Below are 27,601 nucleotides of genomic sequence, written 5' to 3'. Positions count from 1 at the left end.
TTTTTTTCTACTACACGAAACTTCATTTAACAGGAAAGCGCATAAATATTCTTTACACCTATGGGTGCAACTTTCAGATAGCCAGCATTTGTCTGCAGCTTCTTCAGTGACCTTTGGAATCACGTAGTGTGTTTGTACCAGGGCCACATTTCACTGCTCTGCCAAATGCTCAGCAAACCCCAATTTTATACTGTAGGAACGTCGCTTATACCAGTAGGAGTGCAATGTTTCGAATTAGACACATTGTTCCAAAATCTCTTCCTAAAGAAAGCATCACTTAGAATGAATGAATAAAATGAATAAACTCACGAATTTGTCATGATAGCTCAATCACAACTCACATAGCGCAGGATGTCATACAGCGGACACAATGTGTATGGGCTTCCCGATGTCCGGTGATGACGTCTGGACATGCGTGCGTGCGTGCGTGCGTGTGTGTGTGTGCGCGCGTGTGCGCGTGTGCGTATGTGTGTGCGTGCGTGTGTGTGTGTGTGTGTGTGCGTGCGTGCGTGTGTGTGTGTGCGTGTGCATGTGCGCGCGTGTGTGTGTGTGTGTGTGTGTGTTTGTGTGTGTGTGTGTGTGTTTGTGTGTGTGTGTGTGTGTGTGTGTGTGTGTGTGTGTGTGTGTGTGTGTGTGTGTGTGTGTGTGTGCGTGCGTGCGTGCGTGCGTGCGTGCGCGCGTGCGACAAGCTGTGTCTAACTATTGAAATAGAAAAAATTCTGGACAATATCACAGTTATTGATTGATTATGCCATTTTTGTGTGTGGGGGGGGACACTACGTATACCTACCAGCGCTCCAACTTCAACGCCATCTAATTAATAAAAGACACAGTGATGCATTTTCTTGGCAAGGGTAAAGAAACTGATCGTTCGGAAGGCTATTTCAGCAATATTCACTAAGTGAAATTTTAAGAACTAAGTTTTTAAAATTGATAATATCTCCTTATTTGAAAAACATCGGTGTTAAGAGTTCCTCTCAATTTGCGATGGATACAGAAGTCGTCGAAGTGAAGAGCGCGCATAACCGAAGTAATTAACACAAAGATTCGGGCAAGTTAATGTTGAACAGTTGCTGTGACGTAGTTACTAGCGCAAACAACACCAACGGAAAGAAGGGTGGGACGGGACAGAGCGCTAGATTTCAGCTACGTCGCTCTGTGCTGTGCAAACGTCTTTTTCCGTTTTCCTTGTTCGCGCTAGTAAACAACAACTGCGCATAACCACGCCTTTTAAGGCTATGTGACGCAGAAAAAGCCATGCCATAAAGCTAGAACACCTATAGCGGCGAAAGTAATGCGAAGTTTCGTTCGCTGTCGAAAAGCAACAATGATTCTTCGTTTCTTTTTTCTTTCGGGTAACGAGCGCAAGCAAAGCAAGCGCAGACCCGCTTGGCGCTCTGGTTGGCATGTCACGTGATAGCACGTATCCCGATGCGTCAACAAAGTGACGTAAATCTAGATGACGTGATTACACGCGCTCATGACGCACGCTCATGATGTGATCAGCTTAGATTTCGCACGTGAACCGGGAGAAAAGGCTTCGTGGCGACGTGTTAATGATGTTTAACCATTTGTTACAAATGTCTAATCTGCACTGCAGACATACCATTTAAATCAGTAAAACGTAATTAGGTGCACAGTAGTTAATTAAGCTACTAAATGACCCCTCAAATTTGTCCACTCCTGGCATGAACCTTCACCAGCCAAAATATCATTTAGCCTAGTATTCCTGGTGTTTAATGACCATAGTCGGATACATCTTAAGTCTGCAATGAAGCCCCGCCCACGCCCTCATAAGCCCGCCACTGTTACTACGCAAGGATGCAAATAGCTCGTACTTTAAATTTTCCTTGTTATCTAAATAAGGCGGTAGCCGCAAAAATAAAATTACGATTTCGTAATTTTATATGTTTTCACTCGTTTACTATAGTGAAACGATGAAAGCCAAATTTTTATTGAATATAAAGAAAACACTTGCGTCGCTGCAGCTATTTATTATCAAGCTTCACTTCTGTTGGCAGCGAAGTTCCACGAGTAAAACGGGCTCAGCAGTAAAACGAGCTGTACCGCAGACTTTTGAAGACTGAAATTGTCAGACTCCATCACTTCATCTATGTCGCTTGCACACCTCATCGCTTCCGCCGATGAAGACTCAAGGACAGCAGACGCTACGGAGGCATCAAGTACGACGCCATTTCAAAAAAGGTCGCATGACGACGACTTTTGTTTGCTTCTGTGTTCGGTCGGCGGAGTAACACAATTTCGCGCGGTCCGTGTGCCTTGGTTGCCAACTGCTGTTTTTCCAAGTTGTATCCTACTGTAGACGCAGTCCTTTCTGAAACAGACTCAGAATGGATTTCCGGTAATGTAAGTGGAACGCCACTACATTTCTAAGCAACCTTTCGAACCAATATGCAGCAAGTGGTGCCCTACAGTCTCGGCATTGCTGCTGTGCGGTCTCGCTTCAACACCGGCTGTCCTCGATGCCGCGAATGCGACGTGTGCGATAAAGTTATGTGACAAAGTATCATGTAATTAAGCGGAGTTCTTTTCAAAACTTACCTGAGATTAGCGTACCATTTCTAATGTAACCAACTGCTCAGACTCTTGGGCAGCAAAAGTGGGATTTTGCCTAAATTGCAGTGTACTGTATGTCTTGTCTTCGTCTTCGTTTCTTCTTGTGTCTTTGTTTTGTTGCGCTCTACAGATACCTTTCAATGACTCTATCGCCAATAGGAGCACCGAACAGTTGGCGCCAGTGAGTACTAGAAATATTCTATCACTCCTGAATCATGCAAACTGAAGGGCATGCAGCCACCCAAAGTGCGCTGCGCATCTAAAAAGAAAAGCAAAACAGGCTGTCTTACCTAGAGAAAAAAACAGCCTTCTCATATCCTTGGTGTATTAGAGAGGTTATTGGTGCTGTCTCCTATAACGCATGTGGCTCCTACCTACTATGTGGGACTGTCCAAGTCTTGTCCTGTCTTCCAAGCACTGGCGCATAGCCACTACTCGGGAGTGGCCAAGAATCGGGCGGTTTCCAGTACATGTAAAATTAAAAGAAAACTGAGATGTGTCTTTCACGGCCCTTCATGCGCGCAAGGAGCCGGTGCACTGCTCCCGGGATTCTGGCGGAACACAACTTGCCGGTAATGAGTAGCGGTGAACGCATGGTGAGGCCCCGCAGCTAGGATGTCGTCCATGTCTTCTTCCGCGGGGCGGTCCAGGTCTATGTAGGCCTTTCTTCGACGGGCGAATCCTTGGCGCCCGTTTCTGCGTCCTCCGTTTCCTGCCCTGCTTCCGCCCCTAAACACTGCTCGCCTCCTTCCCGACGGGGCCCCCACCGCTGGCGCTCTTGGCTCTTCGTCGGCGTCGTGATCGGCGCGCTCTCGGTGGTCGCTGAGCTGTGAGCGGAGATCGCCGCCGGAGCGCGATCGCCGGCGCTTGGACTTCCGTCGTCGGTGGCACCTGATGAGATTTAACTTATCCCGCAGGTCCGGATGCCCGGGACGATCTGCGTCAGCTCTCCTCGCCCGGTGCTCTGGCGAGGGCGAAGCGGTGCCGCTGCTGCCATCCCCCTGAAGCTGAGCCGTGAGGTCGGGCTGCGATGGTGCGTCAAGCGGGCGCGCCGCACCCGCTGCGCTTAGCGAAGGCGGCTGTGGAAGCTGGGCTGCGGGTTTCGCTGAACACGCGGGGGACTTAACTTCACCGAGAAAGTCATCGTCATCACTTCCGATCTCAAGATCGAGGACGTCTCCTGGCTTGGACGAGCTTCATGCGAACGAAAAAAGGAAGATACCAACTATTAGAATACGCTGATAACGTGTTTCTTTCGCTAACTAGAGGAGTCAGAGTTGTTATGGTGCGAAATAGCGACGCCAATGACATTGTCAGAACAGGCCTACGTGCATGAAATATGCCTGAATTATATGACGTTACTGTTAAAAGTGTAGTTATACTAATAGCCAGGGCACAGGCAATACTTGGGAAACACCGTCGCGAGAAGCGATCTGACAACATGCGTGTTCGCATGCAAAATACATTTCTTAAGAGGTACTTCGGTATCTCTTCATTGCTACCGTAATTCAAGCGTACTAAATAAACGTAAGTATATAAAAAAATAACTACGCGAAAAATTTCTCCGCCTACTGAGCCCACGTAATGAAATGACTGAAATTTCCCCTATTTTAAATTCTATCCTGGCTTTAGAACTCACGTGTTGGCGCCGCCTTATAAAAACACTCTGTAGCTATTGTTCAGGTAAAATTTCATAAGTAGGCAAGCAGCTCTCGGTAGAAGGCACTGGAGTAGAGGTATCTTCGCAGTGAAACTTGATATTGAAATCGCTGAGAGCCGTTAATAACTATATGTCTCCTTCGGTCGAGCAGCGGCATTGTCACAAGTTCGCGGTTCCTGAGGGCAAATTCTGATTTGAGGCCCGTTTGTTGATACTGGAGAGCCATGAACTAAAATATACTTGATATTTTGTGCTATGCAGGTAAGAGGCTGAAAATGTATCGGTGCTTACATATTCGGGCAGCCTCACCCAAGAGCCCAGGTCTACCCTGGGACAAGGCGAATATCTTCAGTGAGCACGGACCGAATAATACGACAATACCCGTCGCGCCTTATATCGGGGCATGGGTGCATGCAAGCACCCTGCTCCGATATCGACTTTAGAAAAGATAGTTATATAATCTAAGATAACCCTTATAACTATCTTTACATGCAATAAACCAAGATCAGGGGTCGTGTGTCATTCGGGTATCCATGCCCCTAGTTTAGGTTGAAAGCAATGTGCCTTCGTATTGGCCTCGGTTTGAGAACACTAATCACAGCACGCAAGCACCCATTCGCCTGCGTTTTGTTCAGTTCAAAGGATTTAAAGCATGGCACACACGCACACGCACGCACACGCACACGCACATACACGCGCGCACACACACACACACTCATACATACAAACACACACGCATACGCATACACAAACAAACACATGTATACGCACACATGCTCAGACACACGCACGCACATGCACACACGCATACACAAGCACACAAACACACACGCATACACGCACGTACGCGCGCTCACAGGCACGGACATGCACACACACGCATACACACAGGCAGATACGCGCGTGCACACATGCACACACACGCGCACGAAAACACGCGCGCACATACGCACCCACGCGCACGCACACGCGTACACATGCGCGCACATGCGCACATACGCATACAATCACGTCCGCACATACATACACATGCGTGCACAACGCACGCACATGCACACACACGCACAGGCAGATACCACGCGCACACGCACGCACGCAGAAACGCGCGCACATGCGCACGCACATGCACATACTTACATACACACACGCACACACACATACATACACACGCGCACGCACACACAGATGCACATACGCACGCGCACACACACACGCACACACATACACACGCACAGACACACACGCGCGCGCACACACACACGCTGTGGGGATGCGCGACTCTCGCGCGTCCCCTGATGTTTTTCCCGCATAGCGCGCCTCCTGTAGTGCGGCTTCGCCGCGTGGCCTGCGTGATACCCGCGGCGGTCGATGTGGTTGGGGCGCAGTGCGAGAGATGGCGCGAGTGTTGCGCTGCTAACGCCGCCGACAGGCGAGGTTACTTGGGCGCCGAAAGGAAGGCGCTTGCGCTCTTGGGGGTTCGAGACAGCAAGCAGCACGGACGTGCCGTGCCGCGCGTGCAGCGACCCATGCTTCTGCGAGACCGTCTCGCGTGGCTACCTTAGACACCGTTCGCGTGACGGTACGCGCGAACGACCAGGCGTTGGGATCCAGCATGGGGCGAACATATTCGCTCGTTTTCCGGTCGCGGTGAGTCGGACTTCTAGATTTGTCGCGCGCCCATGGGCATGTTTTGTGGATAGCAACTCGGCTAGCAGGCATTGATCTATGAAAGGTGCAATAAATGCCCTTATGACTGTTTGCACTACTGTGTTGTCGTTCCTTTGTCCCAAGAGCACGGTGTGAGAGACTCCACAACGCATACACACACGCGCGCACACACACACGCACACGCATGCACACAGATACACACATGCGCACGCACACAGGGACGCGAACACGCAGGCACATGCACACACGCATACACGCACACACGAACACACATGCACATACACCCACACACGCGCACACACGCGCATGAGTATGAAATATGGCTGCACGCATAAAGTCAACATCTTACTATACACTGTGCCCAAAATTGTTAGATAGTATCACATGAGCTTCATTTTTGCACTTCAGGCAAGTGTCACGTGCCTCACTTGACGTCGCTACCCAAAATAACGCTGAACATACAGCAGCAAGCCACCATCAGAGCAAGCGGGAGTGCGTGCAAGTCGTGCTCGTGAAGCTGTAAGACTGTCAATGGTAAGCGATATTGTTAAATCCTTAATGAGCCCGTGGGGGTACCAGTGATGAAAAGAGTTGAGGGCATGCACTATTTACTCTAGCGTGATTCTCGACCCCATGATTATTGCATTGTTGCGAGGGAAATCTTGAATAGTGAATTGTGATAAGATGGGTGGGAAGCAAGGGGCCGACAAAATTGCAAGCTCTTTCCCTGGTCTAACAACCTGCGAATATTGATGGTGAGGATCTTTGAAGGGAAATGTTCATTCTTGGAAATTGCGAGGCATCGAAATGTCGAAAACAACCGTTGAGATAGAATTGTATCCACGACAATGCAGTGTCCACGTACCAGAAGTATATGCCGAAATTTTGAAAGCGTCGCGAATTATGCTGCTTTTCAAGCGGTGAGCAGTTCGAGAGAAATATTTTGATATTGTATTTTAAATCTTTAGTCTGAATTATTACCTCTCCAGCGGTATCATATCAGTAATACAACGTTGTCATGTGATTATACATATGTCTAATGAAACACATGAGCGTATGTTTGACTCGCCCTATAACATGTATCTATAACATGAATGCGGGAGTTCTGGGAGAAACATGACGTTAAATGGTGATAGCGGTACACCTGAGAACTCGAAAAGCAAGCAGAAAATTCAAAACGGTAGCCGCGTGCGAATTAGCCGCTGGTCCAGTCAAAGGAAAAGATCATGCACGACTTACCTCGCACGATGGCTCATTGAAATCGAACTGAGGCTTGACCCTAACCGTGCAAAGTGGTTCGCTTCTTCGCTCTTTGACGTGGCATCAGTTTCTTCTTCCTCTGCTCTCTACTTCCAAAATTATTGGTGGTAGCGTGCTGTCGGCGTTTATTATTATACTTACCATGGGATTCAATATTAAAAAAAAACATAAAGAGCCAGAGAGAGGCCAGCAACTTACATTAGAATGACGTTACGCACGCGTGCCTCAAAGCAGGACTGAATCGGCACACGAAAGAAAGACAGAGGCAACACAAAGACGACGAAGGGGAAAAATGGAAGGCGGCAAATTGAAATCCGACATGTTGGCTCGCTGCGAACGTCACTTGGCCAGGTTTTGGGGTTGGGGGGGGGGGGATTAGGCTTTTCTAGTCTTATTTGTTATTTATTTATTTTCAATACTGCCACACTCAGCTGAGATCGTAGCAGAAGGGCATTACAAAAGGTATAATCATGTTTTAAAGAAAAAAGAATCGACATTATGTAAACATGTGCGCTGTGCACACGCACGTACACACAAAAAATACAGAAAAATAAAAAAAAGCAAACAAGCCACATCCGTTAGGGTAGGTCTAAAGCCATGAATGCGGTCTAAGCAGTTTTTCTTACAAGGAACGTCAATATCGTAAGAAAGTTTAACAGTGTACAGTCAAGCGCATTGTGCCTACAAGAAAAAGCAACAAAAAGAAAAATTAATCACGAAACAATAAGCTTCTAGACAGAGTACTTAAAGCAAATGTCACACACAGGTTAAAATTATCATTTCGAAAACATAAATGCTGCACACACGAAATGAAGCAAAACCACCGAGGAAAGATTGCAACCAGTTTGCCAAGCAAAGAGAATCAACACTGTATCAATCATGCGCAATGTGCAAACACCAGAAAATAATACTGAAAAAAATACAAAGGCGAAGAACAACCAGGCAAAGGATTGGAATCTGTTACAAAAATAGGAAAGGAATAAAGTAGCAAACAAGCGGTAGTACAAGAACGAAGTGATGTGCAGTAGCATAAGCATTCGCTTTCACCAAAAAAGCCCGTACACATTTGACCAATCACCAGCAGCAAATATTGAGCTCTTAATTATTGTTACGACTGCTTCATCCTAGGCTGATGTCCAAAAACTCCCCCGGGAACGGTTTATCCCCTTGGGCGGCCTCTATTCCGATAGATCAATTACCTCTGGGTTCGTTCATCCGCGGTGGTGTGAGCAGCATCCCGGTGGCTCTGGTTCCTTTCAATGAAGGCTCGATACGGCTGACCAACACCAAGGATATATCCAGAAATATCTACGTGCTGCTACTTATTCAAACCAGACCATCACGGAATTGAGACAGTTCTGCCGAGGAGTTATCGTGTGTAGATCACCAGACCAGACCTGTGCCACGGATTTAGTTACGTGTTCATCATTTGCGTCATTGCCGGTGAGTGCCTTCATCCCTGATCACCTCACTTGCACTAAGGGAATAGTCAGAGGTGTCGATGCTGATCTATCTGCATCAGAAGCACTAGAGAGATTGTCTGGGACTGGAGTAATTGCTGTTTATGCAATCGAGTGGTAGACATTAAGAGGGTCCCAATAGAACCGGTGATTGGAACATTCGCAGGAACATCCTGTCCATCAGAACTAAAGGTGTGCCCCTCGTATTCAGAGTTGAACCTCTGGCATCGCACCCGCTACAATGTCGTAATTGCTGGCGATACGGCCATAGCAGTGCAGAGTGCAAGACAAGTCAGCGTTGTTGTACACGTGGCTAAAAGCATGCTCAAAATGATTGTAGATGAGCGATGCTGCCTCTGTGGTGGAAGTCACCCAGCCGATTATTCTGACTTTTCTGTTAGGGCCCAACAAATACAAGTGATTGAAATGGTCGACAGACGACGGTGCTCTAGAAAGGACGCGATAAACATTTTGAAAGAAAGGGCGCTTGGCTATGCGCGTGTTAGAGGTAGACAAACTCTTAGTTCGGATATATTGCTTATTGCAAATATAATGCCCGCTGTGGGAAAGGAAGTTACAAAAGCTATGGAACGGCTCTAAATGAGCCCTGGGGAATGTATATAACAGCCCATCTCTAGTTCCTTATCTCATTTGATGCAAGCTAACCGGCCGAGTCCTGCAACAACTCAAACAGTGGATCCTAAGCAACAAACTAGTGATAGAAACTCAGGTACCCATCCTTAAAGTAACGGTATCGCACCTTCGACTTCGCCTTCCCTGGAGTCTGCTACTGGTAATTTGGTTAATGCAGAATTGGAAATGACAGATGTGGAAGAAAACGCTCGAGCGTATAGAAGAACAATGTAATTAATCAATGAAGATTCATCCTCCGGTCCTCATTCAAAAGCTAATAATAGTCAATCCAATGCTATACCAAAAGAAAGCATTGTACAGGAGTTTCGGCTGTGCAACTTTCTAAACAATAAGGTGTCTGAAAGTACTTCAGTGCAACTGCCACTCTTTAAATTCTGCTTCAGTAGATTTATCTTGTCTAACTGCTCAACTTGACCTCAATTTAATTATGTTAAACGAAACGTGGTAAATTACTGCAAAAAATTCTCAAATAAAGTTTTACAGATCATTTTGTCTAGACCGCCCTACTATAGGTGGCGGATTAATTACATTTATTTCGTCTCAAGTTTGCCATAAGGCAAAACTTTCAACTCCCGAGTGTGAAATCCTAGTAATAGAGCTGAATCTCCGTGGATGTTGCTCCTCTACCATTCTAAATGCATATTTTCCTTTTGGCGTGCAGGACACACTAACACTGGATAGGGTTCGTAATTCTTGTGGACGGGACATTCTACTGTGAAATGACTTCAATTCTCTCCATATATCATGAACAGATTTGTGCGGCACTCGATTATGGAACTGGTCGCTGGACAATGGGCTAACGTCTGTAAACTCCGGATCTATTACGTTTATGCGGGATAGATCTTACTCTGCAATAGATCTTACATTATGTGGCCCGAGTCTCTCCGTATCTTCTTGGTCGGCTGTTGAGTGTGCGACAAGCAGTGATCATCTTCCAGTAATTTTTGAAGTAGCATGCCATGTAAGAGTTACGAATGATCAGGTGCAAACTTTAATTAATTACAATATTTTAAAAAATTCTTACGAAATGTTCTTTCCTCTCTGTCTGATGCGTGCACTGAGCAAAAAATTATGGTAATGTGGGGCAGAATTCACTAAGCTGCGCCGTTCTTACGCATTTTCTTAGTGAAAAAAATTCTTACGCTAAGATAAGAGTGCCACTGAAGTGTCATCGCAGTTAACTTACGACATCGTATGAGAGCGAGGAGGAAGCAAAGCTCGTACTGAACGACAGAGAATGAAAGAAGCGCGGTTACCCGATATCGTGATTTCACATCATGCGTCTGTAGTTGAGGCTATGCTCTCACGGCAAGTCACCGCATACCTCACTTTGGCAACTTCCATTTCCTGGCCTCTTCTACAAGCCCGACAAGCGCGGCCGTGCTCGCCCGTTCACCGTATACCGCCAAAACAATAGTAGTGCCAATATTAAAAAGTGGCTAAACGTGTTTGTTTAGATGCTAGCGCAGCAAAAGGAAACAAAAGGGGAAACTGCCAATAAATAGTACACAACGAGGACACATAACTACACGCCGCGTCTGAAAAGGCTTTGGTATCGACAGCAGGTACACAACTTTCCATGTTTCTACGTATAAAAAAAAACGACTACGTGCATTCCAGTCTCTTCTAGTCACAAAGATAACACGAAGCCAAATTTAGACGCCTTGTGCACGCCATATTCAAGACCACATGCATTGACTTTACTGAGGAACAGTGAAGTTGGCCAGTATAATTTTGTAATCACGCCTGGTAATCCTAGGCATCGATCACTAGTTTCTTTTAGATAAACAAGCGGTGACGAAAGAAGCGATTTCTATTTTCTCATCTACTGCCTCAAGGTTGAAATAGCCAGAGAAACGTCTTGCCCTGTCACCTGTCATCAGGAATTTCGTTTAACTAGCAGGAAAAAAATACGAACGCCATAATGGCTGACATGCAGCAGCTAATCGAGGTAAAAACCCTAGAAGTGCTTCACTAAAACGCGTTTCGTTTCGCATCTAGAAAAGCAATAGCTACTTTTTTCTTTTTAAGGAGAAGGTGAAAAATATGGCGCGGAAACAGTGCATGGAAAACGGTGAACGATTATCTGGCGCCACGCCGGCAAGCCAATGGAAACAATACATAAGCACCAATCAACGGTGAATCTCTTTTTTTTTCTGCTCTTGACGTTTATTTAGAAAGCATCTGAGACTACACTCTAAAAACTAAGGGAGTGCCGGGCACTCTCTTTGAGGGAGTAGCTGCTTGTCCCATATTTCACTCTCTTTTCGAGAGTAGATCGACCCTCTTTGAGAGAGAGTAGGTCAATTCCTCCTGACAGAGTTTTGTTACTCCACCGCAAGGGATTGCTAGTACTCTTCCGCAGAGTGCTAATACTCTCCCCGCAGGGTTGATAGTACACCGCCAGACCGAGTACTTCTACTCCCCCAAACAGAGTGCTTGTACTCCTTCAGAACAGAGTGCTAGTACTCTTCCCAATACCCTCTTAGCCAAGTCCTGGTCACGCATGCAGGCAGGAAATCAGATCAAATTAGGGCCGCTGATATACTGTTCCGTAGGCGGCTCCTCAGAGACACTGGCCCGATTCCAAGCGGCCTTCAGAATAGGCGTGAGCAAAGTTATGCAGGATTTTAAAGTCATTTTTTCCTGGCTATTTGCTGCATACCGTGAGGCGTGACTGCTCTGAAGCGGCCTATGCGTATGCGTCACGAACGCCACTGAGGAGAAAAAAAAGCGAATTAACACTTAATCTGCAAATATCTTCGCAAATTTCACAGTCACACAATCTAATTAGAATACAATTGTCAAGGGAATCACATACTTATCAAGAATCACAATGCTCTATAAATCATTTGAATTCGAACCCGCGTACACTCGCATTTGTACAATTCAAAACACACATCATAACCATTACACCACAGCGCCGCCACGCCCAGTCGTGTTCCTTTAGAGGTTATACATAAACCAAACGTATTTGATGAATCGGCTGCGGTGGGTGGGGTTTCTCTGCAGTGTGCTGTGCTGTTGTGTACTGGAATACGTGTGCGTTTGCATCATTTCCATTCCTTGCTACGACTAACGAAGGAAGACAACGTAGACGACAACGTGAGAACTATTCACGGCTTGTCGTCACCGCAGGAAAATAACAAATGTGCCGTTCAGCTCATGATCGAGTGCTTCTCCAGTCCATGTTCTCCAAAATACGCGGATACAAAGTATTGCGCCAACCATCCACGTATGTGAATTTAATTCGCGCGTATACTGGTGAGCAACTGCGACGCCAGTACCAGGCATTTCGACGTGCCTCACGCTGCCGTGTAGGCGTTCTTTTCAAGTGCATTAGTTTGGAGTTTGGTTCAGTCCGCTGTGAGCTGTTGTCCTGCATTAGCAGCGGATCGTTAGCGTTTTGAAGCGCATGCATTCCAGCATTTGGAGACTGCTTATGCCGATAGCGGCGTCAAATGCATTGGCACGCATGTTTAAATGACTAATGTGTCCACTTGTTACGCGTGAACTGCTCGTATCCTGTGGCAGTGCTCGTTCTAAAAGCTTCGAAGACCATCTACACTCATGCGTGTGTTCAACTTATATATGCACAGGATGGACTTGCCGGCTAGTCGGTTGAGCATTTTAGAAGAAACAGCGCAACACAAAGACGACGCTAAAACATGCCACACCACGAAGCGCTGGTGTGGTTGATGCTTTTTTTCGTCCTTGTGTTTGCGCTGTTTCTTCTTCCACGATACACGCACACCACAGGTACGCGAAAGTTTAGGAGCATAAGTGGTTAACTCTGTTTTCCCCGTTTTCTCTCAGTGTCAATGGCACAGTGCGTTGCCCGGAATTGTGCACGCTTAGCCCCATATGCAGAAATGCATCATAACTTGAAGCCCATGCTTGACTTGATCTAAACGACGCAAGTCGTGAACGCACCAAAAGAAAGGCAGTGAGCGTCTTGGGGGACGTTCGCACCAGGCGTCGTTTATATCAAGTCAAGCATGAGCTTTGTATTAAGATACATTTCTGAATACGGGGGCTAGACATCTGCTTCTTCCAGAAAATGTCGAAGAAACGCCCGCCAAAACCAGGCACATTCGTAAACTTAACTAGGCATTACGAAGCTCCATAGAAAAAAAGAAGAGTGGTATTAAAAGCTTTCAGTATTTTTCTTTACTCCAATATAGTTGCGCTCTCGTGGCTTCACTGTACAGAGATAGTGCACCGTTAGCTAGAAAGCATGAATTTCCTAACTCCATGCCAAAATAAGCTTGTAAAATTATTTAGGTGCTGGAATCCAGGGTTTGTAGCGATCCTTGAAAATCCTTTATTTCTGAAATGCCATTTTTCAAGGCACTGAAAACCCTTGAATTTTTAGAAGTATTGGAAAGTCCTTAAACTTGTACACTTGGCTAGACTTAGCAGACATTGCCAAGCGCTTTTTTTCCCTTCTGTGACACTCTTTCGCATGTCACAGAAAATTGTCTCTGGAGGTAATAGAAGGAAAGCGACATCCTTAAAGTTGAAATTACAAAGGAGCTGCAGATACCAGTTTTAAGCACATGGAACCGGCGACAAATGTGCTTGGAGGAGCAGAAGCAGGAAGCTCAACAGTTGAGGCATTCGAAGAGAAGCCGTGATGAGTAAATTGAGAGCTACAGACACAATAAAAGGAAATTACAAATGACTATTGCTTATTTGGTGGTGAAAAGCTGAGGCAACAGATGACATCCCATACACTGTCAAACCAAACAGTATTCAAAAACTGCAAATGTTGCAGGTCCAAGTAGTTAATTGTGCTATTGCAGAAAAACTGAGCGCTTTCTTGAAATGCTTCCTTGTGTGTGTTTAGTGGTGGGCGGTGAAAGGCAAATTAGCAGTCTTTGAAATGTTTAAAATCACTGAAATGCGATTTGTTTTGTTTTCTTTTGTTTGCATTAAAGTTAACGGTGTTCTTGAACAAGTTATTGCCTGTCCAAACTACTACACACATTGCACGAGGTCCTTGAAGTTACTGTGTCGGGGCCTCGAAAGTAACTGAAAACCGTTGAATTTTTTTCTTCAATATTGCTACGAACCCAGTAGAACAACTGTCATGGAGTAAAAACCTTGGCTGAACAGGGGCTTATACGCAGAGCACAGGAAGACTAGAAATGCAGTAGTAGGCATGGAGGGCCCTGAAAAAAATGTGCCACATCCGCTCGTCTGCCTTATGTTTCTTCACCGACTGTCGCATTTTTAATAGAAGTGCACTTTCTGTTCTACTCCAATAAACGCAACATTACGAACTCCAGTGTGGGGCAGTCCTTCAGCCAGTGCAGAACTTCTTCTGTACATCCGAGCCAGCTCTGTCATTTTTCCAGCATTGTAGTACAAGATTTGTTAAACTGGTTTAGCAGAATATGAGCAGTATACTCTTAAATTAGCTGTTTATTTGTATGCACAAGTTCAGGTCCTCAGTTTGGTTGCATGACAAATTGCCATACCTCAATAGATACAAGAAACAATTTTATTACAGTTTAATAAAATCCAAACAGTAATAATCACAACAATATAATGACATACATTTCTTTTGGTACGTATACAGCCCATGTCTTGGCAGTGTATAAATTCAACCATACACTGCAAGTACTGTGTCCTGACCACTATTATTCACATGTGTAAAACCATCACAGCAATTCAACAAATATCACAGTAATTAGTGACATACACTTTGTAACTGCTTTACATGAGCATAATGTATACAAATGGTCCCTGTGTACCTACACATGACTAGTGCCACCCGAGTACTATTACTCACAGGTGTAAAACCAACAAAGCAGTTCTTTAAAAAATATCACAGCGCTTAGTGACGTACATGCTGTAACTCCCTTGTAGAAACTTAATACAAACACGTGAGGACACAGAAAGCTAGCAGTGGGCATACATGGGAATACCACCGCCTCAATACTAATTCACAAGTGTAAAACCAACCAAGCAGTTCTTTAGAGAATATCACAATGCTTAGTGACATACATTTTCTAACTAGCTTATATAAGCTTTATACAAACATGAGAACATACACAAAGCTAGCGGTGCACCCGCATAGAAGTGCGGCCATCTGAACACGATTATTTGCAAGTGTAAGCTCAACAGAACAGTTCGTTATAGTGACGCACATTTTGTAACTGCCTTATACAAGCTTAGTGCAAGCACAAGAATGCAGAAAAATATAAATTAAAAACTTGCTCTATGCATACACAAACAGATCAACACAAATGGTAAACACCGCTTTGAAGACAAATGTGACTGTGGCAAAGCGCAGTGCTGTGCCGGTTGAAATTGCCACCCACAAAAGTATTGAGCAATGCTTAAACCACAGGCAATAAAGTGCTGAAAGACTGCGTCTCTAACGTAACTATTTTAATTCAAATTTCTTGAATATAGGGCTCGCTTGCAGATAAGGCATCTGATCCAACTGACCTGATTTTACACCTGCTACATGCATACAATGCACTCAGATATAACTGGTAATAATAATTATAAAAGGCATTTAAAAACTTGATAGTATGATGAAGATGCATGACTAGAAAAGTTCTGTCCCCCTCGTATTTGTTAAAAAGGTGTAAGTACGACATGTTTTTTTTTCCTCAATTTTTGCATTAATGGACAGCCGGGAACCTCGAACCGACACAAAAAAAAAAGATACTGCTATGTTAATAGTGTTATGAATAATTTTTTGTGAAAGCTTTTTTACAGACAAGTTGCAGTCTCGTTTCTGGAGGTTGAGCTGTATCTTGCAAAATAACTTGAAAAGTGGTCACATGGGATCATGACACTATATCATAATGTTAGTTTCAGTTGACTCTCTTGCCCTACAAGTCGCTGCTCACTGTGGCCAGTGATGCAACAGCAGTGTCTGTGTGATTTTCATCACACTTCTGTCCTATGCCATTCTTACCAGAGTTGGCGGCACATAGATACCCAAATTTCGATAGTGTTGCTTTCTCAGGTGGTTGCTTTTGATTTGCTCAATATCAGTTGGCACTTCAGCTCCCATCAAACTTCTTTTTTACCTCTTCAACAACAACATCAACAACAATCTTATGACACCTGTGTTGTCCTTCTAGTTGCCTACAAAGACCAGTCAATCTAGCAACAACACTGACAGTCTCTACTATCTTGTAATGGGGGAGAGGTGTGTCCCACCATGTGTTCCACATTGTTGTCACTATGTGGGCTGGCTGGGGAGGCAACAACTGTAATATGTTTGCATTTGCATATATTAAAGTGATGCTTGTACTGTGTTATAACACCTAACTTAGTCTTGTACTTGCTCCACAATAACACTGGCTCACAGTCGTGGTGAAAAGCTTTTGTGTGTTGAGCAAATGAGTTGTATCCACTACAAAAAAAGTCAGTGATAGCACACATGTTGCTCTACCAGGCCTGGTGTGGTTCCTTCTGACACTGCTGCTGATGCTGACGCGCTGCTGCTTGCCTCGTACACTGTTGCAGCTGCAGTAGACATGGCAGTCTCTGTATCTATTGCTGCCGTGTCATCTGTCATGGTAACTTCAGGTGGTATCGGGCTCACTTCTGCAACAGAGATGTTGTTTGCCCCTTGAGGGCTCTCATGATCAGGGCCAATAATTTCGTAGGCATTGTCTCCTGCATCAAAGAACCAATAAGAACAGCATGAATTAATAAACATAGCTCTAAAAAGTACGGACATCAAGACTTAACCACAAGCTTTGCACATAAGTGACCGGGCTTAATGAATAATACTTGCAGGAGGAGTTACACAATTGTTTGTGTATATTACAGTAAAGCCTCATCAGAAGATATTCAAGAGGCACGGGAAACATGTCTCTCGAAACCAAAAATTTTGAGACACTGAGGAGCCAGACTAGATCACTTTATTATGCATCATCACTAAAGTATGTTTTGATATATCTGAAGGAATAAATGCTCAGGGTGGCTTAAAGGGCCCCTAAACCACTTCTCGACATTTTTTGAACATTTCAAGTAAACACGCGTATCGAAATCAGAATGCCGTCACGATCGACGAAGCCAAATGCCAGAGTGCGTAGCACTGCCGGAGCACCACAATATGAAGAAAATGACCCCGTGCGCCTCTCTGGACCTATCCTGCACCCCCCAGTTTGTCCTGACGTCACCAGGCTGTCTCTGATGATGTCACCAGTTTCCGGTGCTGTCGATTGGTCGAACGAAAGTGTACGACTGCCGGCAAGGCCTGCAAGCAAATACACACACTCCTTCTTCCTCGTCGCGTTGCGCGCGATGCTATTGTGGGCAGCCAATGGGGGCAAAGAACAGAAACGCCAACAGAAGGGTCTCCCTATGAGGCTCTTCAACACGAGTCACCATACAGTTCCATTGTATTAGCGCCACCCCTCGCAGGACGACGGGCCAGCGCGGCAGCAATAGAGCTCGTTGGTGTTGGCCTGTCCCGTAACATTTGGAGGTGTACTAGGCAAGGAAAATACGATACTGTCTATATGGCGTGTACCAGATGAAAGAGTAAAATGAGTGGGGACTACTTTTCGATAATCAAACACACGTAGCTCCACTATTACTGCACCGTTTCGAAAAATTCTTGTGGCTACCTGTTTATTGCCTTATTGTGTAGAACTGCAACACCGCAACTAAATTTCAACCTCGGTGGTTTAGGGGCCCTTTAAAGAAGACATTCACAGCTTTTTAGTGACTGTAGATTGTGTTAGCTTCCTTCCCAACTTCTGGAATTTAAACGCTTCACTTTGCAAGCCTTGTTGCTCGCAGTACCTTTGAGGTGCTCTTAGACGCTAGTCAGCTTCAACTGCCGACACTTTCTGCCCTGCACTGTCCTCGTTGCCCTCCTTTTCTGGTTCATGCTAAAAGAGACATGCGCGATTGACTTGTGTAAGGATTGCGTGATCTTTACGCCCTTCGGAGCACACAAGGTGCACAAAGTGAATGTGTCTGGGTTGTGTCCCTTCGAAGTAGTGAATACTTAAAAAGTCATCCTTAGTAACAAAGGTGTCTCTTGTATACAGTATTGTTAACGTGGCAAACATCGGAAAACCAACCAAACCATTTTCAGATGTCTCTTACAACCAAGTGCATCTTGTAATGAGATTCTTCTGTACTGAATATTTTTCAACTATGGATCATCTGCATGTACATATAGTCACAAAGACATGTGTGGAATGGCGAATCGGGAAACAGTTCGTACTCTTACTTTTTGTCCCTAACATAAGCAGCTGATAACAATATGATAAAAAAGCAGGCAATGAGGCTAGAATGGAACATAATCCTTCAGCTCTAAACAGTTCTTTGGGCCCACATCATTCCCCCATATGACATAAGGAAACAACATGATTGCAGTAATGGCTGCATGTGATCTGAGTTGATTGAAACAAACTATACGTAAGGTTGTCCTGTATGTAATTTTATCAGAGTGCTTTTTAGATGTCCTGCTGGTGATCCTGGCTGCGCGATGCTTCTCATGCTTTTTGGCACGATTCCTTTTTTTCCACTCCACTTTTTTTTTTCAGATTATCTCCCCTTTCCCTTCCCCCTTGTGTAAAATAGCACACTTGAAGTATCAAATCTGTTGAACTAATGTGTGTATCAAACCTGTTAACATGTGTGCTTCTCTGTGGTCTGTGTTGTATTTTTGCGCTGCACAATTCAATTCAAGATGAAAGATGGAACGTCCCTCCCTTTAGTTTAATTGTGTGTGTGTGTGTGTATATGTCTCTCTCATGTTTTGAAATATATGTACATTCAGGAGTGCCTGCATGCCCTTCTCTCCTGCTCCAGTGACGAAAAGGAGAGCCTGTTTATGTACCATAGTAAAAAATTCAAAGGCTTTCGCTGTGCCCATTACATCCCTTATCATATGGATCTGTCACAATACAGAGTAGCAGTGGTCCATAATACTAGCCCATCCCAACATAATTATAAATTAACACATACCGACATGCTGCGAAACAGCTGTTGCAAAGCCGCTGGTGAAGGCAATTTCCGCAGCACTGCAGTGGTACAGCCGAGTTCCACCTGTATAGTGACAAATCCATATGCGTGTTAGCAACTCAGTAGTTGCTGATGGTTTCATAAGCTTTACACTACACAATAAAGTAATCTAGACAACTTTGTTGGAACAAATGCACATAATTAGGACACCACTTAAACACTAACACGATTAATTGCCCCCAATCTCTCACTCACTAAGGGATAATACTACTGAAACATCGGTGGAGAGCTCAGATTAACACAGCCCATAAAGGACAAGCGTTCTTTGAGGAAAACAGCTATAACAGCGGTTAGTTTTCTTGATCATTTTATGTGGTAGCTTTGATTTAAATGTCATGCAGTACTATAAAATACGAAGTGCCGCATTTCTACCAGCAGAAGGCGTCGTCAGGGTCATGGTACAACAGATTTTTGCACCGTTTGTCAGTGAGCCGACACATACAAAGAAAACCGAATTCACACACACATACAGTGTCAAGTACACTTCTCCTTCTGAAAACGCAGCCACCAGTTCCAATGTTGCTGAAAGGAAAGGTTATATAGAGTGCGAGACTGCATGGAACTGCCACTTATGACTGTAAATGTATGGTCTGCTGATTGCAGAGGTAGTCACATGCTATTTCTAGTCTCTTTTAGAAGCATTACTAAAGAATAAATTAAAATCTATTCATAAGTCACGAATTTCATGCATCCACAGTTTGGCTAAATAACCTGTGAGAAAAAGACATGTTTACCTGGAATGGCAACCTTTTTTCCTGCTGCAAAACTTTCCTTCGAATTAATGAAATAACTTTACAGCGTCATAATGCGTTTCTCGCAACTACTTGCCGGCAGTGGCGAGTTAGTGTTTATATCCGACTCATTGGGCGACAATACTGCCAAACACAAATGCTTCACAAACACGAGAACACGTCCCTCGCAGAGAATAGCAACCATATATGCCTCTGTGAGACATGATCGCACCTTTGTGGTCAAAATGTACATTAGAACGACATCACCATCTCATTAAAAAGAAAAAGCCTCCGTACAAGGCAGCCGCCAACTGCATAATGTGAAATTGCAACTGATGTCCATTTACTGGTGGCCTGTGTTTGAGTCACTTTTGGCAGTTGACTGGGTGCTGAGAAATGCACATCCTGGGTTGTCCCTGCAAAACATACAGGGTTATGTCAAATGTTGAAAATATATATATGCTGGCATTTCATCAGTCGCAAAACAAACGAGTAAACTAATAAACAACTGTAATGTAAACAGAGTACACATCATAAGATAGGCTGTCAAGTGTTAATGCATTACGCAAAAAACTTAATGCATAGGAAAGACTATATGTATACACACGAAGCTGACACAATTTAATTCGCTCTAGGTTTTTCCGTGCAGTATATTCAAATTATTATGTCTCGTGGTTAGAGCAAAATTAGTGTAAATTACGAACTAAATTATCTACCCTGGAAACTTTTCTTCAATATGCACCTGTGCGCGCTTCGAACGAGTAGCGTTGTAAAATTTACGTACATGGCATTTAACATAGTTGCTGAACACTGATTTCCTTTGCCCTGTGTCGTGTACAGTGAGCTACATATATCTGCCCCCCCCCCCCTTTTTGTACTAGCCATACTGCGTGCCACTGCACCTATACGCACGTCAATAAACCTCACGACACAGAAATAAAAAAAGCACCAATCACCCATGCCTGCGTGTTGTAGTGGGCCTAACCTAACCAAGCATGGGCTGTTGCTTTTTATTGTAAACACAGGCATCGTGCTCATTGCAAGTATGTATCATGTGGCTAAGCAAATATGCAATTTCATTGTATCACTATTTTTTTATCACATGGATATATTTGTTGAGAGGCAAGACAAAAAGCAGTCACTTCTCAGAACTAATCAGCTTTCTTAAAACACATTTTTAACTTTTCAATGACACTTGCTGCTATGTGTTTGTCTCCAGAGAGCATACTTGATTTGACTTTCCAATCAGAGACATTACATAAATATACCATGTTAAGATGACTGCCTGGAGCACGTGAGAATTTTCATCTTCGTGTAACATACTGTATCTTGATTTTGTTGACATTTGGTCAAATGGTACACCCAATATACCCACATACTAGTTTTCTTGTCCAAATAACATGCCAATGTATTTTGATTTTTTGGCATTGGCTCCTCTGCACTACGTGAAGTCGCGCTGCACTGGCTCTTTCACATCCTCGTGTCCTTGCAGCTGCCTTCTTGCGTTATATAAAGCGGGTGCCTGAAAAATATCGTATGCAAAAGTCAACACAAGGGCATGGTGCAAAACAACATCAAGACAGTCAAGGCCATGGCAATAAAAAGTTTTAGCTCTTAGTCTTCCTAGTGAAATGCATGCAAAACATCCAAATGACTGCAACAGTCAACTGCTAAACTAACTTCAATTTTTAGATTTAAGCAAAAAAACAAACAAACCACAGTTCATCCTTGTTTTTCATGAATGTTAGAATACTCCTGCTAATGAATAGAATATTGGTCATTTTCAGACGTCATAGGTCTGTCATGAGTCTGGTGTATCGCAAACACCACTTGTGACACATCCTAAGCAAGTGCCCAGTGTGCCCCCCCTCCCCCGCACCATCCCTGGTTGTGCCACTGCTGAAGCCATAATTTGAGGATTATAGCTGCAAACATGATGCTCAGTAGGGATGAAAATATTGTCCTTCAGCTCAATGGATATATGGATGTGCCTATAAAAAAGGGCAACAAGGCTTGTTATGGCAAGCTTACCCACATTTCAATACTAACAAGTTCACTGCGGCCTGCATCTAAGCTTACTAAAAGGCATGAACTTATTTTCATGCATGAGGTGCGCAGTGGAGTTCATTTTTGACAGACCCGACTACTGCTGCAGTTTGAAATCTAGCATTTTAGATTCTTGTAGGCATGTAAAAGTTGCAGTTAAACCGCAGTTATTAGTTTATTACACCAACCTATTGTTCTGCGTACGACAGACTGGTAACACGGAATTAAAGCAACATTTTATTTTGATATTTTATTTCTCTACTAAAAATATTCAAGCGATAAACACATCTTGATCTGCCATGCTATAGCAAAATGCACACATTACGCTTGTAACCCCCAGAGGAAGGCTGATTTAGCTGTTCATATGACATAACTCTGACACGCCAACTCATATTAGCAAATGCACAGGCATGTCCAAAACAATAAGCGTATGCAAAGCGCCCCTGCAATTGTAATTCTACACAGCAGCCGTTATATTTGATGCCGATGCGTAACTAGCTGCTTGACAATTCACCGAGTTCGTAGACATAAGCATCCTTTCAGTTTCGCACCGTGCACGAAAACCGCAACAGGAGACAAAACCAGACCTATAATCACACCATTTCAACATGAGCAAAAACAGTTCAGTCTTAGGGATAAACACTGTGAGAGTGATTTAGTGCGCGACGGCGACGAGCGACGGCTTTGAGCGACAAAACGGGCCGTCGCTTGAACAGATGGCTCGGTTCTGGAAATCTAGAAATCGTCGCTCGTCGCCCAGAAGTGCTATGAGCGACTAGCCAATAGCGCGAAGCCGGAACTGGATGTATGTACATGTACATACATCGCTCAAATACTACCGATTGTCGCGCGGAACGAGCAAATGATTCAATTTTTATACGTGCAAGGATAAGAACGTACTGCAAGACCTCCGGAAATATTTTATGCTACTTTTTATAGTAAAATACATCAACGTAAATTACTAAAGCACGCGTCACGCGTGACTGCAGCCCTCATGCCGGCAACACCGGGGAGGCGTCGCTCAAAATCGTCGCTCGCACGGAGTACGACTTGTAGGCGACGAGCGAACGCGACAGCCATCTCCGTCGCGTCGCTTGTAGCTGCCGCGCGCAAGATCGCTTATATGGGGTTTATACTTTTTTCTGCATAAAACATGGATTCCTCATGCGTTTTCAGTAAGTTCAAGATAACGCGCCCAACTGACCTCTTGCAGCATGCAGCTGAATGCCTGCGGCAAAGTTTCTAACTAGCACTGGTGCTGCACGTAACTTCAGTGGTCGCAGATTCCCCCTGCGCGAGACACCGTCAAGCGCGCGGTTTACTTATATAAAAAAAAGCATGCTGCCAGCAAAATGACGCCTTCTGTTATGTGATTCCTTAGTTCAACAGCGTTCCGTACACAGTAGACTGCCAAACTGAATAAATTCAAACACACAAAACGCACGCTAATCACGCTCCGCATAGGCTCGGAATCACGGGCTGGTGAACCAACCATTTTAAGCGTCCTCTCGCCTGGCGTCTTATTGAACATAGCATAGTTCTGGCAGCGTTTGCGATTTTTAAAGCTCTTACGGACAACGGCAAAGTGATAAAATCACATGCAGTTATCGCGACGACTGGCTTTTTAGATTGACATCGAGAGACAGCGCGTACGCCTAGTCCTTTGTCAATCGCGTCGGCTACGCGCAGCGACGACTTCCTGGCGATAGCATGACATATACGGAGAATGTGCACCTAAGTTAGAATTCACTTACCTTGGAGGATTTGTTGTTATATCCAAGGCATGACGAACGACTGTCGTGTTTTCGTGGCGACGCGAGATGGCTAACACACGATCTCCCTCGGCTGGCCTTTGCTCGCTGGACGGGTCACCTTTCTCCGGTGCTGTGTTGTTCCGCGATCTTGAGCGTGCGCGCGCGCGGTGGAGCCACTCCGAGTGAAAAAGTAGAGCGCTCGCTACGCGTTCCTTTGAACTGCGGCGGCCTGTTCTCTTAGAAGCAAAACGATGTGTTCTTTGCTCAGCGTGCATGAATGATACATTGCCATGTTCGGGGCCAGCCACCTACAGTTGAAGCAGAAGATTACGCTACGTTTTGTTTTCTATTGCCGCAAGAGTCTCTCTTTTCTATTGTCGCAAGAGTCTTTTCACTCTCTAGCTCTGAAGGGGAGAGCGAAAAGCACATTTCACTCTCTCCTTGGTGACAGAGTGAACAATGCATTTCACTCTCTTCGACATTTTGCGAGAGTAAAACGACGCTTTGAAGAGTGAACCGGCAGCTTCACTCCTGCGATACCCTTCCTAGTTTATTTAGAGTATACTGGGATCCCATTTGATGTTATAGCTCATTCATTGCCATTGTGCATTCCTCTTCTGTCTCGCTCACAATAATTTTTTTTTATTATAGATAACTACCTGTAATACCTAACACCTAATAACCATTGGCCGATCCCCCAAAATGGCTATGTGGCATAATCATCTAGGCTCTGCATCATCTAAATTCCAGTTGTCGTTCAACAGCCGGAGGGCAGGGAGGCGGTCTCCACTTTTGGTGTTCTACGCAGTTCGCCCAATTCGAGAGCAGCCTTGAATCGAGCGCAATGGCACACGGTGGGTTATCGCTGCCTCCGGTACCCCACCAGTTTCTCTAATGGGGAGAGATGTAGCCCGACCAGGAGCTCAGTTGTTTATATGTGTACTGCTCTCGACAAGGCGCCCTACAGAGACTTGCGAAGGTCTCAGGGTGCCTCGTATCTCGCCTCAGGTTTGGCGAAACAGCCGAGCAACCGCCGCTGTTTGGGGAGGCGGACGAGTGGTGCCGCTGGGCACCCACCGCTAAAATAGTTGCAAGCACGCTCCCGACCCGGTGCTAGACAAATATGCGGGAGTTCCAGACGCATGAGAAGCACGCCCACCTCTAGGGAAATTGGCGGCATGGGACCGCCAGACTCAGTTTTCTACCCAGAGACGGCTTTTAGGTAGAGCTCCCAGCGCTGTTGTGGGAGGCAGACAGAAGCTGCCGCCGTGTGCTTATGCCGGCAAAATTGATACATGCGCCTTTTCGGCCCGGTGCGTGTATAATACGGGACCTCGACGCTTGAGAATGACACCCACCAGTTGGGTAGATGCCGGAGTCAATCAAGAAGCAATTCTTTGACCAGATAGAAAACTTATCACTTCTTGCCAAAAATGAAGGATTGTGCGAAAGCGTTACTACCATACTCGACGAAAGCTGCTAAATGCCCAATACGACTCCATAATAACCATACCCTGAATTAGCTTCATATATCCTCAACACGGAAAAATAAGTTGCAGCATAAAAGTGCGCAGCGCAACCCTGTATGACCGGCGCCGTCAGATCTACAAAAATTCGGGGCCAGTGCTAGCTAAGCCTGTCAAGTTCCAGTACAACGCACAACTGCCAACTACGCCATATTTCAGAAGAAACGCAGCAGGTGGCCTTCTGACAGGCAGCGTTCCAGACAGCAGTGCACGTCTGACGAGTGGGCCCCGCAGCTCGCAACAGTGTTCGTCGTCTTCCGCGACCGGGAGCGCGACGGCAGACGTTTGCGAGGCACTCTCGATCAGACGACTGCAAGGTAGCTGCTTTCGCGCGCGTAGCACTTGGTGAGGAAAGGAGCACCGAGTGTCGCTGCGTGGCACACCGGGCTCCTCGTTGTGCGCCGCTGTAGGTGTCACGTGGTGAGCAGCACACAATAGTTGGAAGCGAAGTGCGGTGCCGTCAGCCACCACGAACACAACGAAGCAAGAAATCTCGACGGCGCAGCGGCACCATTGCACCACGGCCAGCCAAGGGTGCGAAGGTTGACGCCACCAGTCGCTCGGGCGCCGGCGCCTCACGACTTGGGCTCCCCGTGGGAAATCAACGACCTGCGGTACCATCTGCGGCCTGTCGCTATCGCTGGCACCCGAGAACACGGATGTTCTCTCGCACCTCTCGGCGTGGAAGTTCATCTGCGGCACTATGCCCTGCCGAGGGCTGCTCGAGGAAGTGCGACGGTGGTCGGGTGCAGACAAGGTCATAGAACTCCGGTGTGGGCAGTCGCTCTTTTGGCGGCTCACGTGAGGCTGCTGCTGACTCACGCGGAGAATTCGGACTCTGGGCCGTGGATTTCCGAGAAGGCACGTGATGTTAAACTTCGCCGAATAATTCTTCGTCTTCACTACCAATCCTGAGGTCGAAGTAGTCACCGGAGTCATTAAAGCTGCAAGAAAAGAAACGAGACAAACAACGTTAAGAGAAATTTTGCTTTAACGTGATTAGCCTGCGAGCTACCGAGGCCGGCGATGTATGTTCCGAGTTAGACCATCTGAAGTTCTGCCAAAGTACTTGTGATACCCCTACAGTAGGATATACACCAAGTGATATTTTTAGTAGGAACTGACTTATTGATTGTCGTTCATGGCAGTTAGCGCCATTCTCGGACAATAGACGGACTGCTTTAATATTCCCACATTATAACTTGCTGGACGAATCGCAATGTGAAACTCCAGGAAAAAAAAACTTGCAGAAGTGGTGTCTGTAGACAACACTTCTGAAACAATCTTGTGTAATAGGCCATGTTTTACGATTAATAAGTTTGAATGTTTCTATTCTTACGGAACGTGGCGTTATTTAGAGCGATTATGGTGCTCACTAGATTATTAATTGCCCTTGACAAAGTGTATACGTGGCGTGTTAAAGTAGTATATGGATCTTCCTAATATGAATTTTTCGTACACCGTCTGTGAATTCGTGGTCAATTACACCTGCTGTACTTAGATTGAGCCTAACGCTACAAATACCTTCGGCGTCGAAAGAATCCTCAGATGCAAATGATAAGAAAAAACGCGGATAATTTCACACCCTTATCAGTGTGCGCACTATTTGAATTTCTTGTCCTTTCATATGCGACCTACATGATGCAGCACGGTTTTACTATACGCGGGCTTAAACTGCTCGGAAATTCTGCTTCTTAAAACTACCCACAGCCCGTAAAATTTTTGTAGACTGCGCATCACAAAACGGTTTTCATGTGTACTCATGCTAGCTCTAATGCGTACAATTTTACGAAATGTACGTAGGAGTTTACAACACAGCTCTGTCCGAAATATTGCAACGCGGTTTCGGAGTAGCGGTAGAACGCGCGTATCTTCGCAGCGCGATGACACTTTTTCGTATTCACGTTCGCAAAGAACAGAGGCCAGCTACTGATAGGCAGGGACAAGATAGTAACGGGTGTAAACGAAAGAAATGCTGTGGCATTTATCCTAGAATTTAAAATATAATTTCAAAATTTTCCATTCAACCTACTAAAGAGGTGAATTGCTTGTACAGAGAGCCTTTAACGGGAATTACTTATAAATATGGATGCAACGGGGGGTCAGTTACTCTGACACACAACTTCGAGGCACGATAGATCGGTGGATTGGCAAAATTGGGCGGGGGTACACAAGGAAATGCTTATCCAATGAAAAGCAGACCAGCCAATGACGCCTCCTGCTGGCTCTCCGTAGCAATGCTGTTCTC

The 27,601-nt window shown here is 45.3% G+C and overlaps 2 protein-coding genes across 3 annotated transcripts; both read right to left on the bottom strand.

Annotated features, from left to right (window-relative positions):
- Positions 1 to 3,029: 3,029 nt before the first annotated feature.
- On the bottom strand, positions 3,030 to 7,216 carry LOC142568322 (uncharacterized). Its single transcript, XM_075678329.1, has 2 exons — positions 7,145 to 7,216; positions 3,030 to 3,771 (listed from the first exon to the last, which is right to left on the bottom strand). Exons 1-2 carry the CDS (start codon positions 7,159 to 7,161, stop codon positions 3,081 to 3,083), a joined length of 708 nt encoding a protein of 235 aa, XP_075534444.1. The 5' UTR covers positions 7,162 to 7,216; the 3' UTR covers positions 3,030 to 3,080.
- A 7,555-nt stretch (positions 7,217 to 14,771) lies between these two features.
- Positions 14,772 to 21,626, bottom strand: LOC142568384 (uncharacterized). 2 transcript variants are annotated; one of them, XM_075678381.1, is made up of 4 exons: positions 21,407 to 21,626; positions 20,375 to 20,443; positions 19,240 to 19,320; positions 14,772 to 16,926 (listed from the first exon to the last, which is right to left on the bottom strand). In XM_075678381.1, exons 1-4 carry the CDS (start codon positions 21,453 to 21,455, stop codon positions 16,673 to 16,675), a joined length of 453 nt encoding a protein of 150 aa, XP_075534496.1. In that variant the 5' UTR covers positions 21,456 to 21,626; the 3' UTR covers positions 14,772 to 16,672. The 2 variants fall into 2 exon arrangements, with proteins under 2 accessions (XP_075534496.1, XP_075534497.1); XM_075678382.1 differs by lacking the exon at positions 19,240 to 19,320.
- Between the last annotated feature and the right edge of the window lie 5,975 nt (positions 21,627 to 27,601).

Source organism: Dermacentor variabilis, unplaced genomic scaffold, assembly GCF_050947875.1.
Source record: "Dermacentor variabilis isolate Ectoservices unplaced genomic scaffold, ASM5094787v1 scaffold_18, whole genome shotgun sequence".
Lineage (NCBI taxonomy): Eukaryota > Metazoa > Arthropoda > Arachnida > Ixodida > Ixodidae > Dermacentor > Dermacentor variabilis.
This window is presented reverse-complemented; position numbering and strand designations above follow the sequence as displayed.